The following is a 15,636-nucleotide window of genomic DNA, read 5'->3' as shown; positions in this document are numbered from 1 at the left end:
GTGCGAGTTAAAAAAAAAACCATGGAGACGTGCTGAAGAGGATTTAAAAGTTTTTGATAAAATGTCAAATATAAAGAAAATGTAAAAGAAAGAGAGAAGGCAGGCAGAGGGGACAGCGGTGGAGTTAAAGACAGCAGCATCCTGTCAAGGAGCATGTCTGCACTTGTTGTGGAGGAGGAGAGGGAGGGAGGGACCGGAAGTTAGACAAACCCATCAAAATAAAAGCTAAAGCAAGAACAATGCAAACGCAAAAGTAAATTAAGCACAAATCATTGGATAGGTGACTCAGTCTGCACATAAAGTGAGCCCACATGTGGTGATTTCTATTATATGCACTAACTTTTGCTTTAATGTGTTTTTTTTACACAGACATTAATTTTTTTTTGAATCATTAATGATATTTGTTAAAATAAGTGTTAAAATACATCTTAGTGATTTTATTTTTATGCAAGTCAACTAGAAAGTTTTAGAGTCCAATTTTGCTTAACTTAGTTACTGAATGCGAAAGAGGCATGACACTCACAGATCCTTGGATTGAAATAGGAAAATTCTGTCACAGAAAAGATGGGAAATCTTTTTAAAATATCATATTTGGCAAACAGATAAGGGGGCTTTCTATTAGATTTGAGTGGTGATTGTACACCAGTGTCCAAGAGGGAAGGTGTGTGTTTGGAGGCGGTGATTGGGACTATACAGGTGAGAGGGGGGATATTAAATGTAGGGACTATGATTGGGAAAAGGAAAGCAGATATATTGTGTGTCTGAGATGGTTTAGACAATTGCAGAGGAGGGATGGTGGATATATTGGACAAAAGATGTTGAAGATGAAGTGAAGGAAGACATGCAGAGATGGAAGTAAGCTCCCTGACAGGAGAAGCCGAAAGAGAAAGATGTGTTTATTTTGGTTGTATTGTGTGGAGTTTATTGTGAAAGGCTAGACCGGATGTTTGACCGATCGCGTTTTAAACGCCGAGACGGACCAGCTCAGACGGAAAACCCTGACAGACAGCAAGCCAGGCAGAACGTAGTCCCGCTACCTGCCCGCTTCACCTCATCTTCATCAATATTATTGTTTTGACGACGTAACCCGAGACAAAAAGAGATTTAAAAAAATTCACCGACTCCATTCACAGCGGGACACCTGGGATGGAGTGACACGGCTTCCTCCGGGCGGACTTTAAACATCTCCGGAGCCTTCTCACCGGCGCATCCACGGTTTCTTTCGGCAGCTTTTATTCCGTCTTATGGCCACCTGTTACCGTCAGGTTCAGACCTGCAGACAGCCTCGCCGCGGATCTTCAGAAAACCTCCACCAAGTAAGCGCTTTCCGCCGGATTTCTCTCTGCAGAAGTTGGCAGCGCAAAGTTGCATCATCTGCCCAGCTGTGGGGATCAGGAGTGCGCTTTAGACTTCACCTGAACGAGCCCGTTTACTTCAAGCTCCTTTCAGATTTTATACTCAAACAGTGCATTTTACACAGAGTTTTATTTTCTTGTGCAGTGAGCTGATGTTCGCGTTGCTCTGACAGAGACAAGCCCCGACATGTCAGAGCACGAAAAGCTAACAACGTGGCGGTAAAAACATAAATATAAGCTAATTTTGTTTCGCGGTAGTGCGGACAGGTTCGTAAAGTCAACGCTGTTTTTTTTGTTTCTGTGTTTTTTTCCTCTCGTGGATTTTATTTTTAAATTGTCAGTGTTGACTCTGTGCCCGGAAATGAACAACATTGGGTGCATTTGTGGCGACAAAATATTAAATAAACGGTTTTGTTGAGTTTTGTTCGTGCCCCGCTTTCTGCTCGGTGACAGCGAACATCGAAGTGTTCCGCCGTTAAATCAGCGCGCGCGTCCCTGTTCTTCGCTGTGTGAGTTCGCGAGCGCGCTTCCTCGTGCACGGGCGGCACGGATTTGTTTACAAACACAGGTCTCGTGCTCCGAAAATGGAGCCGCTGGTGCCTCCTAGCGGCCTACAGCAGAATATACCGGAGGAAAAATCAGAGGCGCCAAAAATAGATCTGTGGTTTTTTATTTTATTTTTTTTAAATCTTCAGTTTACTTGTTTTTACACCGTCCAGCTGCCTCTGTGCGCTCAACAAACTAAAATGATTATTGTCTGACGTATTTTTAGTTGTTATAATAAATTAATTTACACAGTCTTGTATATTTGCACCTTTAAAAACAACGTAACCTCTAAAAACCAGTAAAAACCTTTTAAAACAATGAAAACTAAAATAACTTTGGATATTTATAAAAATGGGCAAAATAATAAAAAATCTATATATAGGAGAGGTCTTAATTTTGAGTTAAGCTTTAGTGCCTGTGTTTATGGAGACTGGGGTGTGTGTTATACTTTCTGATGAATGGCAGCCATAACAAAAACCAAAACCAACGCTGAAACCAATAAAAACAGAACTAAAACTTTAAACTGTAAAAACACAACTGAATTGAAAATTAACACAAAATTTTAAAACTTCTGTCTTCCTTAATTAGGCTACAACTGATATGGCCAGAGCACAGACCATACAGAGCGCTGGAGAAACCCCTGCTGGAGGAAACTCCTCTCTTCCGTGTCACAACACCTGCCGAGTGGAGCTGCCTTGCCCCCTCCACACCTGGCCTGGGATGCTCAATAGTACGACCACCACCCCCTCCTCCTCCGGGACCAGCACTGGTGCCATACACATCCACCACTATCACCATCACCACCATCACCTGCAGCCCATGCAGGCTCTCTATGTGTCGTACCCGCTGTCGTACTCCCACCCAGACGACAACGACGACCCCCGAGTTCACCAGCAGTTACCCGCAGCATCGCCTCCCAACCGGAGGGATTTGAGGTGCAGAGGTGCACCTGCACCCGGTGACGTCTCAGGAGAGCGTTCAGGTAATATTGAATATTTACAGTTTTGCACACAGTGAGTTGTAGCATGGTGTAATATTAAAACTACGTGGGGTAGTTCTACTTGTTTTGACAGGCTGGCAGAAAAGAAGGTTAATGTAACACCAAGCCCGAGTGCGGTGTTAATCATTACCCTTTCAGCCACAGCCAGAGTGATTCCAACAGAGTAAATGTGGAACATAGTATGTTTGTGTGAAGCCATGTGGGGCACATTCTGTCAGGGATATAGCACAAATACAACAACTCTTGTTCAACAACTCAGGGAAGCTAAACTTTGTCTTGTGCAGTACACTTGCAGCTTTAATTGAAGCTTTATTTCTTTTAATTTGTGGTAGTTTTTAACATATTCCAGAAAAGAAAAAGTCTCTGTCTTACAGTGTAACAGATCAAAATGTCAGAATCTGTCTCAGTTTGTCTCGGCTGGTCAGGTGAGCCTTAGCAAATCTGATTTTAAAAGCCGCTGCAGCAGGAAGCAAGCTGCATGTATACACAACGAGCAGTAGCGGTTGTGATCAGATGTGACTCAGCCACAACCACACGCAAGTGTTTGCCTTCCAGACCCCCACCCTTAAGTAAACACCAGCGTTATCAGTTAGCAGGAGAGTATCGGTTGGTTGTGTTTACTGGAGCCGTGGCTTTATTTACTTGACATGAGTTCGTTTGGGCAGCGCTGATGAGTGGGGACAGGTGGAGGGTAGAGATGAGATGTGCTCCAGCTGTCGCAGGGATCAACATGTGGTCCCTCTTTGGCAGAGTGACCTTGAGGCCAGCTGGCCTTTATGCTGATCTTTCAAGAAGCTGCCCAAGGCGCCACAGACGCCTCAAACTGCTCAGAGTTTATGGCGCAAGGCCGGATTCATTCCAGGGGACATTAGAGTCGCTGCCACTTTGTAATATTAGTAAAAAGGGCTCTGAAAGCTCATTGTGCTGCTGTCGCTCTGAATAAGGTGTCTGTGATAAGATGTTGATTTGTGCCTGAGGCTGTTTAAGACATTCAGCCCTCCGCTTCAGAAAGAAAATTACCTCTCCGGGCGATTCAGGAATCAGGTGAAGTAAGCCCAAGAGTCTGTATCCTGGAGGATAATTTATCAGAAAGGTGAATTCAGGTGAGGTTGCAGAAGTGGCTCAGCAGGTTTGACTTTAACCCATGCTGTTGTGACAGGGCTGTAGCAATGTAAACAAATATCTTACCATCCTCCTCCTCCTCCTCTCTCAGCTGTAGTTCAGCTGTGCATGCAGGCATGTTGAGACATGTCCCCGCCTGCAATAAAGAAACAATCTGCAGTTTCCTCCTCATGAGAGGCTCAGCCCGGCAGCACAGAGTCAGGTCAGCCTGTCAGTGTGTCACCAGCAGGAAATGAGGCCAAAGAGTCAAAGCTGCAGGGATTTATTCAGTTAGGTTTTTTTTTATTATTATTTTAAAAAAACAGCTTTACAAAAGTCGGTTTATCAGATTAAAAGTTTGCTAAGCAGGCTTATGAGTCAATCACTAAGCCAGTTAATGGGCAAGTGGATTTGTTATTCAGTGAGTGGGTAAGTTGATTATTCAGCTATCTGCACAGAAACCGAGTTAATCAATTAGTCGTAAAGCTGTAATAATTATTGAGCCACCATCAGTCAGCCAATTATTTAATAAACCAGAGGGTCAGACTGTTTTCACACATGAACGTTGGATGATTCCTGGTCAGGATGCTTTACAGCAGGAAGTAGTCCGCTTCAAATGTTCTGTCGCTGCAGGAAGTACTTTAGGTGAGAGAGACACCTGAATAGCTGCTATTCACACATCACCGCAATCAAACATTACACAGATTTTTTTTCTTTATCTTTTACCAGGAAGCTGACAGGTTAAAGACCGGACAATGTGCCAGATTTTTATGCTTTCAGGTGATGTCTAGGAAAGTTTGTGGCCGCGAGTCTTAAAATGGTTTACTCATTAGTTAATTGCTCCAAAGCTCGCAGCGAGTCATCAAGGTGAGATAGTTTGCTTTGCCGTACAATGCGCTCCTTTGCGGTCACGTCATTCGCGGGCTCGTGTGCAGCGCATTTGCTTAGGTTGTGTATTTGTTAAGGAAACAATGTTTCAGAGCTTCCAGCGCAGTCAGCGGAAATTCAGTAAACTAGATAGTTCCCAGTTCCCTGTTTTGCTCTTCTCTGTTTCGGTTCATCTGCAGGTATCTGTTTCTTATACGGGTGTTATAAAAGTAAAGACACTGCATTACAGACGTCCACGGTATCATGTCACGGGACATCCTCCCATAACGTTATGGCCATATTAGCCTGATGAGTGCTGTACTGCTTAAAGATCATTAGAAATGGTGGTTTTGGAGGCTTGTTGCATCCCAAGTTTATAGATATTAGTGAAATATTAATAACAGAACTAAAGTAGGTAGAGTTATCCAGCTCACCATTAAGCCTTCTGCCTCCCCCGTCGGTGTGTCTTTAGGTTTAGTCTGAGGTTTTTAATGCCACCCCCTCTTCACCTCACCCACCCCTTCTGTCTCTAGTGGCTCCCACACTTAACTGGTCAAGGGGGTCTCTCTGTCACCTTGTCACCCCGTCAGCCTATCAGACGGACAGGTTCATCTAGAAACCCGCCCCCTTTCCTCTAGGTCATCCTATCACAGCTCAGCCCCCTGTGCTGTCTTCCAATCACACGCAGATGTCTCCAGGAGTGCTGCCTCAGAGTTACCTTGGCAACAAGCCAGGGTTTTCCTGTTTGTGTTTTTTTTTTTTTTTTTTTTTCTCCTCGCCGCTCTCTCTTTTCTCTCTTCCTCTCTCTCTCTCTCTCTCGCCGTCTCACTCCGTCTCTCTCTGTCTAGTCACCTGCATCTTTAAAGGATAAGTTATAATCCTCCTAGCAAAGTGGATGCTTCGGTTGCCGGGGGCGCCACTGGCGCTCGGCGTTGTGCCGGTGACAGGGTTGTTTCAAAGAAGCTGTGTGATTGGACAAAGTAGAAAACAAGCCGGGGAACCAAAGGTGTGCCGTAGGGAGGTCACAGAGGGCATCTGTTCAGCTTTTAGAGACGAGTTATTCAAATTAAAGAGGCTGAAATCTAAAATCGAAGCCAGCAGATGATTAACTTTTAATTAGTTCATCTGCATCAAAATTAAAAGACTGAGGTAGTTAAAGTATTTATCCGGTTACGATGCTTTCCACACTATGAAAAAGGATTTAAGAAACACTTAAACCAAAATGCACAAAGTAAGTACAGATATGTAAATGAAAAGAATAAGATGATATATATCGAGTTTTCTTAAAGTCATAATATCTCAAACAGATTCAGGTCTGATTTTAGTTTGGATTGTCACGACGGAGGAATCAGACTGGAGGCTCAGGTATCTGCTTGTCCAAGAAAACAAAACAAAAATCATTCTGTAAACACAACAAACACACAAAAGCTCTCTATGCCAGACTTATTAAGCAGATTAAGAGATTACTCTCCCAAGTTCCATGAAGAGGAAGATAAGTCACTCCATCAGCCTCCTCCTTAAGAAATTTGTATGTTTGTCGGTCTGTGTGAGAAAACGAAACATTTCTTTTTAGCCTGATTTACTCTCGGAGGTCAAGAAAATCCACCTCCTCGGCCTCTTTTCCCACTGAAATGCATAAAATTTAAATTATTATGATTCCCCTGTATGTAATTTTTAATCCGGTTTTCCTCTGTGGAGGAGTTCAGTGTCTGTGTGGGCACACATCCCCTCTGACTTAACCTGTCTGCACAAGGAGGCCATTAATGTATGCTGCTTGTTGACAATCAATTGATGATAATCAGAAACTCTGCAGGAGCTTCTGGCCGTTCACACGTGAACATTTCTTCTCACTTGAGAGGCAGATGGAGTTCATGGGGAAGGTAAAAATAAATTCTTATATGCAGTTTTCTTTTCTTCTGCAGACTCGAGCAGACAGGAGCTCCAGCAGCCCTCCAGCCGGCTGCGACCTCAGTCTAACATGTTGCCCCGAAATGAGCGGCCATCCTGGGCTTCGCCTCGCCGCAGAGCTCCTGGGGGAGAAGCAGTGCAGGAGCAGGAGATCAGGAGGGTGGCGAACCAGCTGAGGACAATTGGAGATGAGCTGAACGTCACGCTCCTCCGCAGAGCGGTAAGGAGGGTGACGGGAAATAACTGGGCTCAGTTTTAACCTTTAACCCTAAAGTCGCTGAGCTGTTTTGGCGACTGCAATGGGTTTTTTTTTTCAGTGTGGAGTTGATGGTGACGTAAGTGCGAAGTGCTTTCTAGTCCTTGAAAGCAGCGCAGTTACATTGATTCTTTCCCCCGCCCTGCTCTTTCATTGTTATCAGGTTTATAAGTGGATGTGAGTTCAATGAGTAATTGCACGTGTGCATGAGAGCGAAGAGAGATCGATATTTGTGAGTGCGAACGAGTGGATCAATTACAACTGTGTGCGCTCCTATCTCCATCTTTTATTCATTGTTTGCTCCTGTTCATTAGTTATCTGTTTTCTATCTGGGCAGCAGGGAAGGACCCAAAGTTAGTCGCTGTTAGCAGATCATGTCAGATTTTAAAAGTAAAAGCCCTTAGTTGTTTCAATACATTTTTGCCATGAAGGAGCATCCACACAGGAAGTGACTTAGAGCAACCTGGTGCCCAAAGACTCTGTAGTGACGGAGTTTCAGCAACTACAAGGGAGCAGGTGTAAAATAATGAATGCTGCGAGGCCATAGTTAAACTTTTCTCACCTTTTGAAGCGAGTGAGGCGAGGGAAGCAGTTGTAGCAAAGGATACTGTTGATACATGAGGGTGTGGCAGGTACGTTAGATGGTAGCCTAGGCAACAGCTGCTCCATAAGAAGTTGCTTTATGTGTGCACTAAATGCCACTGTTAGTTGAAGTTAGGGGGGCAGGGATACCTCAGTAGGTAGAGTGGTTGCACCATGATCGGAAGGTTGGGGGTTCAACTCCACTGAATGGCTACCCTGAGGTACGCCGGGCGCTGCCCACTGCTTCACTGGGTGAATGGGTTTAATGCAGAGGAGTAATTTCCCTACGGGGACTAACACATACACATTACACATTACATTACACGTTACAATGTGCTTTAAAATATGCAATTTTTTCAAAATAAAAGCCACTGTTAGTTGAAGAAAGTAATGAGAAAGATCAGGTATTTCATATTTTCAAAATAAAATCCATTATTTTGTTAAACTGTTGTTGTTTTCAAAATAAAAGCCTTCAGTTATATATGGGAAGTTATTAGGATGCTTTAATTCTGCTGGATTTTTCAAATTACAAGTCCCTTGTAGATATCAAACCCTCGGAATGGTCATAATTATGTCAGATTTTCACAATAAGAGCCCCAAGTTAGTTATAAATGAAGAATAAAAGCACAATAAAGGCCTTGTGTCTAGTATTTGTTTTTTTCAGCTGCAGGTAAGAAACTAAGACCTGCAATAGCAGCAATCCTGAGGTTTCTCCAGAATTTGCATCATCTAGCTCTTTCTTCTTTCGCTCCTTTCATTCAGAAATTAGGTCACACATGGAGCTCTTTAATCCTTTTTTTTCTTCCTTTTGTCTGAATGACAGCGTTCTCCTCCCTTTACTGTCTGTTTCTTTTGATTGTTATTTCTTTATCTCGCTCCCTCTCCGGCCCCGCCCTGCCTCTGTGCTCTACATCGCGTGAGGAGTCGGCAGTGACCTCCTCCTCCTCCCTCCCACCTCCTCTCCCCTCTCACTCCCTCACCATCCCGCCTTTTGCACACAAACAAAGATGACGTCACCTCCTCCTGGCTCGCACTCAGACATGAGTTGCTCACTTTATGAGGATGTAGCCACCCACCCGCCTCCCCGCGTACTCCTCCTTGCAGACAAGTGCAGCAGGTTTCAGGGTTTGCTTCTCGTGTAACTGTCTGCCGCTCTGTCTTCACACTGAGAGAGATACTTCAGTCTCTGGGGGAAACTGAGGAAACTGTGCGTGTTGTTTATGATCTAGTCAGTTTTTCTGAACGAGCACTTTGAAACAAAAGCAATGAGGAAAGGGAGGAAGGAGGGATGGAGGTTGCAAAGGAAGCATATAGGGAGGTGTAACCACAACCACAGCCACAGAGGTTCATCGTCCTCCACACAGGAACACTCTTGTTTTCCTCGTGTTCGGGCTCAGCGCTCCTCATTATTAGTCTTTCTCTCCATTTATCTCTTTCTGGCCACTTCTTGTTTCAGAAGCATATATTTATTAATATTTTAAAAACATGAAAAACAAATCAAAAAGCAGGAAAAGGCACCTTTCATAGCTCAACATGGAAACATCTAAATGCATCTATATTTTTTTTTTTTGTCCATTCAAGAATTAATAAGAGATATTTTTCCTTTAGTAGATGTTATTCTTTGTCACAGTGGGGTTGACGTATGTGTCTTTTCTGGTTACTTCTCTTCCTAGGAGTAAGACAATGGCACATTTATGTTCAATCATGTGACATTTGTGTCCAATAACACGGTGACTTTGTCAGATTAGGCGATTACAGCGTCACGAGTACTTGCCATGTCACGACGGGGCTACCTGTGCAGGATAAGCGGTTTCTGAGCAGCATCCACTGAGCCTGAGTTAACCTTTGCACCTAAGAAGTTAAAAATGGGATTAAATAACTGGGCAGATGTTTGCAGCTGATATGATTTGAGTAAATCAAGGTTAAACATGATTCTGGTATATAAACGTTCTCTTCATTCAGAGAGGTGTCTGCACAGTTTTCTTCATAATCTTCAACCAATGTAGCATCTCTGAAAGTTCATAAATGATCAGCTGACATCGTTTATATAGTTTCAATCACTTTGTTGTTGCTGCTGCTCCTCCGTGTGTCAACAAGGGCATCTGGAGACAACATTGACTTGCATGAAGCTGCAGCCATGTGATTAAGTGTCTTCTATGAGCTGTTTCGGGGTCATTTTGTCAATGCATGCGCATTTTTAGCATCTAAAAAGGTCAGTTGTTGAATAATGAAATGTTGTTGAATCTTATTTGGACTTCATTTGGTCTTTTCCTTCTCCCTCCAGCACGGCGGCCCTCACTGGCACGACTTCAGAGACGTCTGCCGAGGCCTCCTCAGCTTCATCACCCAGACTCTCAGCACTCTCTACAGGCTCACATAGACTTGCTGTAGCGAACAAGACAACCCGGACTGGCTGCTGCTCTTCATCGTCACTCACACCTGGAGGTGCGACTGAAAACATCCGTTGAACAAAAGAGGCGTTGGGAAGATGAAAGCGGCAGCTGGATCGGGCTGCTTCCTGTGGAAACTGGATCCTGCCTGTCCGTCTGACTGCCTGTCAGTCAGCCCGTCTGCTGGTACGGACCGCTGCTGATGGACTGACCTGTATATTTTGTAAAATTGTTATTATTATTTTTTCTCAATGTCGTGTCTCGGGGCTCAGCTCTTTATGTAGCAGGTGTGACTCAGCTCGTGTGAGTCGGAGTGTATGTGTGTGTGCACACATGGAAGATGTGGGTCAAACAGAAGCTGTGAGGTCCTTAGAAAAGTTTAAAGCCACTAGAAGTGTATGAGGTATGTGAACCTCTGAGCCTTAGCCCTAATTCCAACCCCGTGCTGTCAGAGTTTGGGATTTGTGATGCTCTTCCAGGGTTAAAGTACAGAAATGATATTTAAAATTAGGATGGTAAATCTTTTGATTTTAATATCAGCTGGAGGATGCAAAATCATTTCAGTTTCAATAGACTGCATCTCTCCAGCTCTTCCCTCTGAATATATAAAAAATTGTGTTTTTCTGCTGCGGTGTTCAGCATTACAGGACTGTCAAAGGCACGATTTGACCCTCGTCTGATGTGTGCGTGTTGCCGTTGTGTCTTTATCGTGCAACCTGTGTCCCTCTTCTTATAAACTGTGAAAACTGGGCGCTGTGGTTGCATCGCAGGGAAAAACAAAACGGAGCGGAGCACAGACCGAACCTTTCTCTCAATCTGCTTCATGTCAGTGTACAATGTGCCTTTCTGCTTGGCGCTCTGTTGAGGTCTAATCTCCAACACCAGGACAATCAGCCCCCCCCCCCACACACACACACACAGAGTGAATAAAACACACTTAATGTTGGAGTGGCTTGTTTGCAGTCACTGGATTCGAGCGTTCACATTACATTCAAACGTTCCAGCTTCACTCGCTCGCCCGCCTGTGTTGACAGTGTTCATAGTTACTTGATCAACTGTAAATATTCTTTTGGAAGATGAAACTTATCCCAATCCAAAGGTTTGGATGGAGAGTTGGAAGATGTTTTGTTTTTTATGTTGTAACTGTAGAGTCTGAATTTAAATCCAGTGGATTTGGGAAGATATCAGCAAAAGAGAAATATATGATTTGGATCTTTATGATTGTTGGAAAGTATTCGATGATGTTTGTCAGGTGAGCCCTCTGGTTGTGGGATTATTTTCATTGTAGTTTAAAAAGCGGGGGGAGGGGGGGGGGTCGATTGCTCGTATTAAGAGCATAATTTATTTTGAAAAGTAGCCTAGCTGTAGCATGGTTTTTGTTTGGGGTTTTTTATGTTATTGTTTTTGTTTTTTTTCACACATTCCTGATCAAAAACTTTAATTTAAGCGCTACTTGAGTTGAAACAGTTAAAAAACGGACTGATTTAGAAATCACCCACAGTGAAAACACTCATTCATGCAGAAACACTCTCAGCAGTACTGTGTTAGAAAGCATTACAAACGGCCTCACTCACACTCTGTTCTCTGCTGTCTTTGGCCACGAAGCAAATGTGAAAAATGAGACGTGAGGAGCATTACTGAACCATGTGAAAGCCACATTTGTGAATATGAAATGAGATGGGGAAGAAATGGTACCAAAAAGTTTCCCTTTAGCCTCTTTTAAAGCACAAAGAAGAAGAAATCTGCCGTCGCAGGCTCATAGCAATACTCAGTGTTTAGCAGCTTGAATCGACTGGGGCGAACCAAACGGACGCCGAGTCGTCTGTGACGATTTTCTTTGTAAATTTATTTCCAAAACCGTGTGATTTCTGTTTTTATTCGACAGCTGTAGTGCTGCTGGTGCTACACATGCTCAAGAATGCAGATTGATGTACTGTAACGTACTTTGGATTAAAGTGCCCACTTATCGGTTTTCCTTTTATTTCAGGAAACGTGGGGCCTTTCAGCCTGTCTGAAACGCCGCTCTCACTCGGCCGTTTTCTACGTTTTTAGCACGGGGCCTTGTTTTTAAGACTTTTGAAAGCCTTTGTGTATAAAGTCGTAATGATACCACAGCCTGTAGAAGTTCAGCTGACTCTGAGCTGAGCAGAGGTTAAACCGCTCGCTCCGTAGACTCTCCTTCACAGCCTGTATATTTATATTTGTTCGGCCTTTTGCTCGCAGTGCTTTTAGCCGTGTTTGCCGTCATCAGAGCGGCCGGTGAACTCTGCGAGCTCGTAGCTGATGTTTCTCCTGGTTTAGCGCTCGCCTCTTTCCTACCAGCAAAGCTCAGTGTCGGTCGGCCAGTCACATGCAGTTTGTATTTGCTGTTTTCAACTTTTTTTCTATTGTAAAATTTCTACATGAATTTTGTACTTTTTTTGTTTTTATACAATAAAGATAAGAATAAATATTTTTCCGTGTTTGGAGTTTGATTTCTAAGTTTTATCAGGAAAGTGGGATGAATGATGTGTCCTTCAGGTCCTATGCTGTTTTCTAGTTTCACATTTTTACTCTTTGACTCTGCTAGAGTAGCTTTGCATGATTCAGTTCAAAATAATCCACATTTGTGTTATACTACACCTTTCCTCAGGCCTTTAGTTCATTACCTGTTTCACACAAGTGATTTTAACTCCAGGAGCTCCAGAGCTAAAAGTAAAAACATAAAATTCTCTTGAGTCTAAAGCCTGAGCTTCTAACTCACAGGGTTTACTTCTTTATGCAGTACTGTGCAAAAGTCTTTAGCCCCCTGTAGTTTCTTAATACTTTAGTATGAAAATCGAAATAATGTGCAGGGATTTTTTTTTTGAAACATCTGCAAACATACACAAAAGTACAGTTTATGAGACAAAAACACAAAAGTACATTTCCAACAAGCCTGAAAGCCGATACTTGGTATGACCCTCTTTATTCTCCAGGCATCTTTCTCTACATTTATTTAATTATTCTGCAGAAATAGGTCTCCAGGATTCTTAAAGGACATTCAAAGCTCTTTGGCTGCCTTTTGTTCTGCTCTTTGTCAGGATGATCTCACACTTTTTATAATAACGATGAGGTCCGGGCTCTGGGGAGGCCAAATAATGGCTGACCATTCTGTTTTCTTCTATCCTCACATGCTTTTACTCCCCTGGCAGTGTGTTTGGGATAACTATCATACTGAAATATGATTACGTTTCCAATCAGATGCTTTTCCAGAGGATCCTGCATCTGATTTTACAGTCAAATTTGATGCTACTTTTCTTTATTCATATTTCCATCAGTTTTGATAGAGGTTTGGCTGCATGTAGACAGTCACTGTTGTACCTCTCACCTGACCTCCCAAATTACTTGAATCAAAAATTTGCAATGTGGATTCATAACTCCAGAAGACCTGTTGGCACTGAGCCTCAAGCCTATCCCAGCTGCCGTAGGGTGAGAGGTGGCATACACACCACCAGATAAACCTACCTCACTAACTGTATGTCTTTATACTGTGGGAGGAAACCAGAGTACTCACCCACGCAGACAACATGTAAACTCTCCACAGGAAGGACCTGTTGACCACTGCACCACCGTGCTTGGGGGTGGGAAGAGTTTTAAATGATTTCTTTGCGAAGTTGACTGTCACATGTAGACACAACACAGGCTCATCGCTGGAGTTTGGTTCTTGTAAAAATGTTTTAATGATTCATTGGTTAGTGTGCATTGGCTTAACAAACAAAACAACATCCCCCTGGAAATTGTCAGGTACAAGGACTGGACTGAAAATGAGTGAACAAGCAGCCAAATGTCTAAACAACTATTATTCAAGAACAGTTTAAGACTGAGGAGAAAGTCTGGCCCCTTGGAGGCAAAATGTAAAGAAATGAGGGGTGGCTTGAGAACTTTGTTCATATCTGTTCCCAGATTTTAGGATTTGTCTGTTTTCATGCAACTGACAGATTATTAAGCTGCTGTTTGTTCAGCTTTAATTATCACCTTACAATGATTTCATACTGCCTTTAAGGTCTAAAGATAAAGACTGTCTGCAGGCTTATTAGCTTAAAGCTAATACATAAAGGGTGCCGAGGTGTGTACGTTGGCAGATGCTCACTTAATTCTCTCTCGTGGTGATGTAATGTAAGAAAATACATTTAAAGCTAATAATAAATCCGTTTAAATAACCAGCGTCGCACTAATATTAGCAGGAAGCCCAGCTGGAAGCTTGTAGTTTCATTTTGATTTGTGGGATGACATCACTCTGGTGATACAGGCGAGGACAGCAGCACCGTTTTAGGATGTTGTTCATCAGATGTTTACAGATGTTGGTGCTCTGTGGCAGCGGGTGGTGGACATCTGGAGCAGATTAGCAGACATGAGGTCGAGACCCTCGCTGCTCACAGACACACCACAAGTGTTTACAGCGATTATCAATGCAACAATCTGACACCAGATCAGGACTGAAATACGTACGCAGGCACATGTTTGGGGGCTTCTAAAGAGGCCATGTGTGACTCCTCTGTCATTTAATGTTTACTCTGAGATATTGATATTAAATTTACTTCATCAGTTAACAGTTTTAGGATTGTTTGCTGTGTGGTTGATTCATTTTTTAAAGATGTAATAGAGTGCAATTTTTCTTTAGACTTCCTCTTAGCAGTGCACTGTTGATGTAACAGGCTAGCTTTAGTTAAAGAACAGTGTGTAAACTCAGTGCATGAGAAAAATAAAAGCCATTTTATTTATAGAAACCTTATTTTATTTAACCATTATTTAAGTCATATTTAAAGACAAAGGAAAAATAAAATAAGAGACAACACATCCATCTGATTTCTGGGCGCTGGAGCCTCTCCTGGCTCTCTGTATGTTAGCCCTTGTGATTGGCTGGCGGCCTGTCCAGGCTGCATTCACCTGGACTGGGATAGCTCATGTGGTAGGTGCTACATTAGGGCTGTTGGCTTCAGATCCACTGTTCAGTTTGTTTGTTTGTTCCCTGCGTGCACTCCAGCTTCCTCCCACAGTCCAAAGACATGCAATTAACTGCTAAAAGAGTTCTGGTGAGCCTTTACACTGTTCAGCCACACTAACACTGGAAGCCACGATGACTGAAACAATGTTTATGACACTCCTAATTATTGATTTAAGCATAGTTCTTTATATTTCCGTGAATCTTATGACGTAGCACATTTTTCTGTTAAATCAAGATATTTTAAGGTTGTTAAGCCGACCTGTGGAACATCAGGACATGTTTTACGAATTTATGAGACTAAATGGATAAAGAAAAAATATTTGGGCGATCAACTAGAATTAGAAATGACTGTTAGTTGGAGTCTTGATACATTTTACATAATCCACAAAAGACACAACTTTATCAGAGACAGACCTGCTGCTGAGCCCACACACACACACACACACACACACACACACACACACACACACACACACACACACACACTGTCTGTTACTGAGTCAACAGGCAGCACTGGAACTAGATAGCCTCACTAAAAACTGCTCAGCACAAAGAGCCAATCACTTAGCTCTGAGAGTAAAACTCGGGATGTGATTGGCTGCCACAATAGGCACTTGGTTTTTGCTGCTAAGTGGAGGCCGAAACGGAGAGAGTGACCACACAGC

The 15,636-nt window shown here is 43.0% G+C and overlaps 1 protein-coding gene across 1 annotated transcript; it reads left to right on the top strand.

Annotated features, from left to right (window-relative positions):
* Positions 1–955: 955 nt before the first annotated feature.
* bbc3 (BCL2 binding component 3) lies at positions 956–12,460 on the top strand. The gene is made up of 4 exons (XM_085430830.1): positions 956–1,316; positions 2,490–2,883; positions 6,792–6,997; positions 9,900–12,460. Exons 1-4 carry the CDS (start codon positions 1,245–1,247, stop codon positions 9,993–9,995), a joined length of 768 nt encoding a protein of 255 aa, XP_085286956.1. The 5' UTR covers positions 956–1,244; the 3' UTR covers positions 9,996–12,460.
* Positions 12,461–15,636: the final 3,176 nt, after the last annotated feature.

The sequence above is a fragment of the Copadichromis virginalis genome, linkage group LG14, assembly GCF_057382275.1.
Source record: "Copadichromis virginalis isolate Kocher_CV1m ecotype Utaka linkage group LG14, C_Virginalis_male_GT1.1, whole genome shotgun sequence".
NCBI lineage: Eukaryota > Metazoa > Chordata > Actinopteri > Cichliformes > Cichlidae > Copadichromis > Copadichromis virginalis.
The sequence above is the reverse complement of the archived record's forward strand: the minus strand, read 5'-3'. Positions and strand labels throughout refer to the sequence as shown.

Bases quoted from the DNA above. Each gene is read 5' to 3' on its own strand.
- bbc3 (XM_085430830.1), top strand. From the start codon at position 1,245: ATGGCCACCTGTTACCGTCAGGTTCAGACCTGCAGACAGCCTCGCCGC. The intron at 1,317-2,489 runs GTAAGCGCTTTC...TTCCTTAATTAG, and splicing joins CTTCAGAAAACCTCCACCAA to GCTACAACTGATATGGCCAG. The intron at 2,884-6,791 runs GTAATATTGAAT...TTTCTTCTGCAG, and splicing joins CGTCTCAGGAGAGCGTTCAG to ACTCGAGCAGACAGGAGCTC.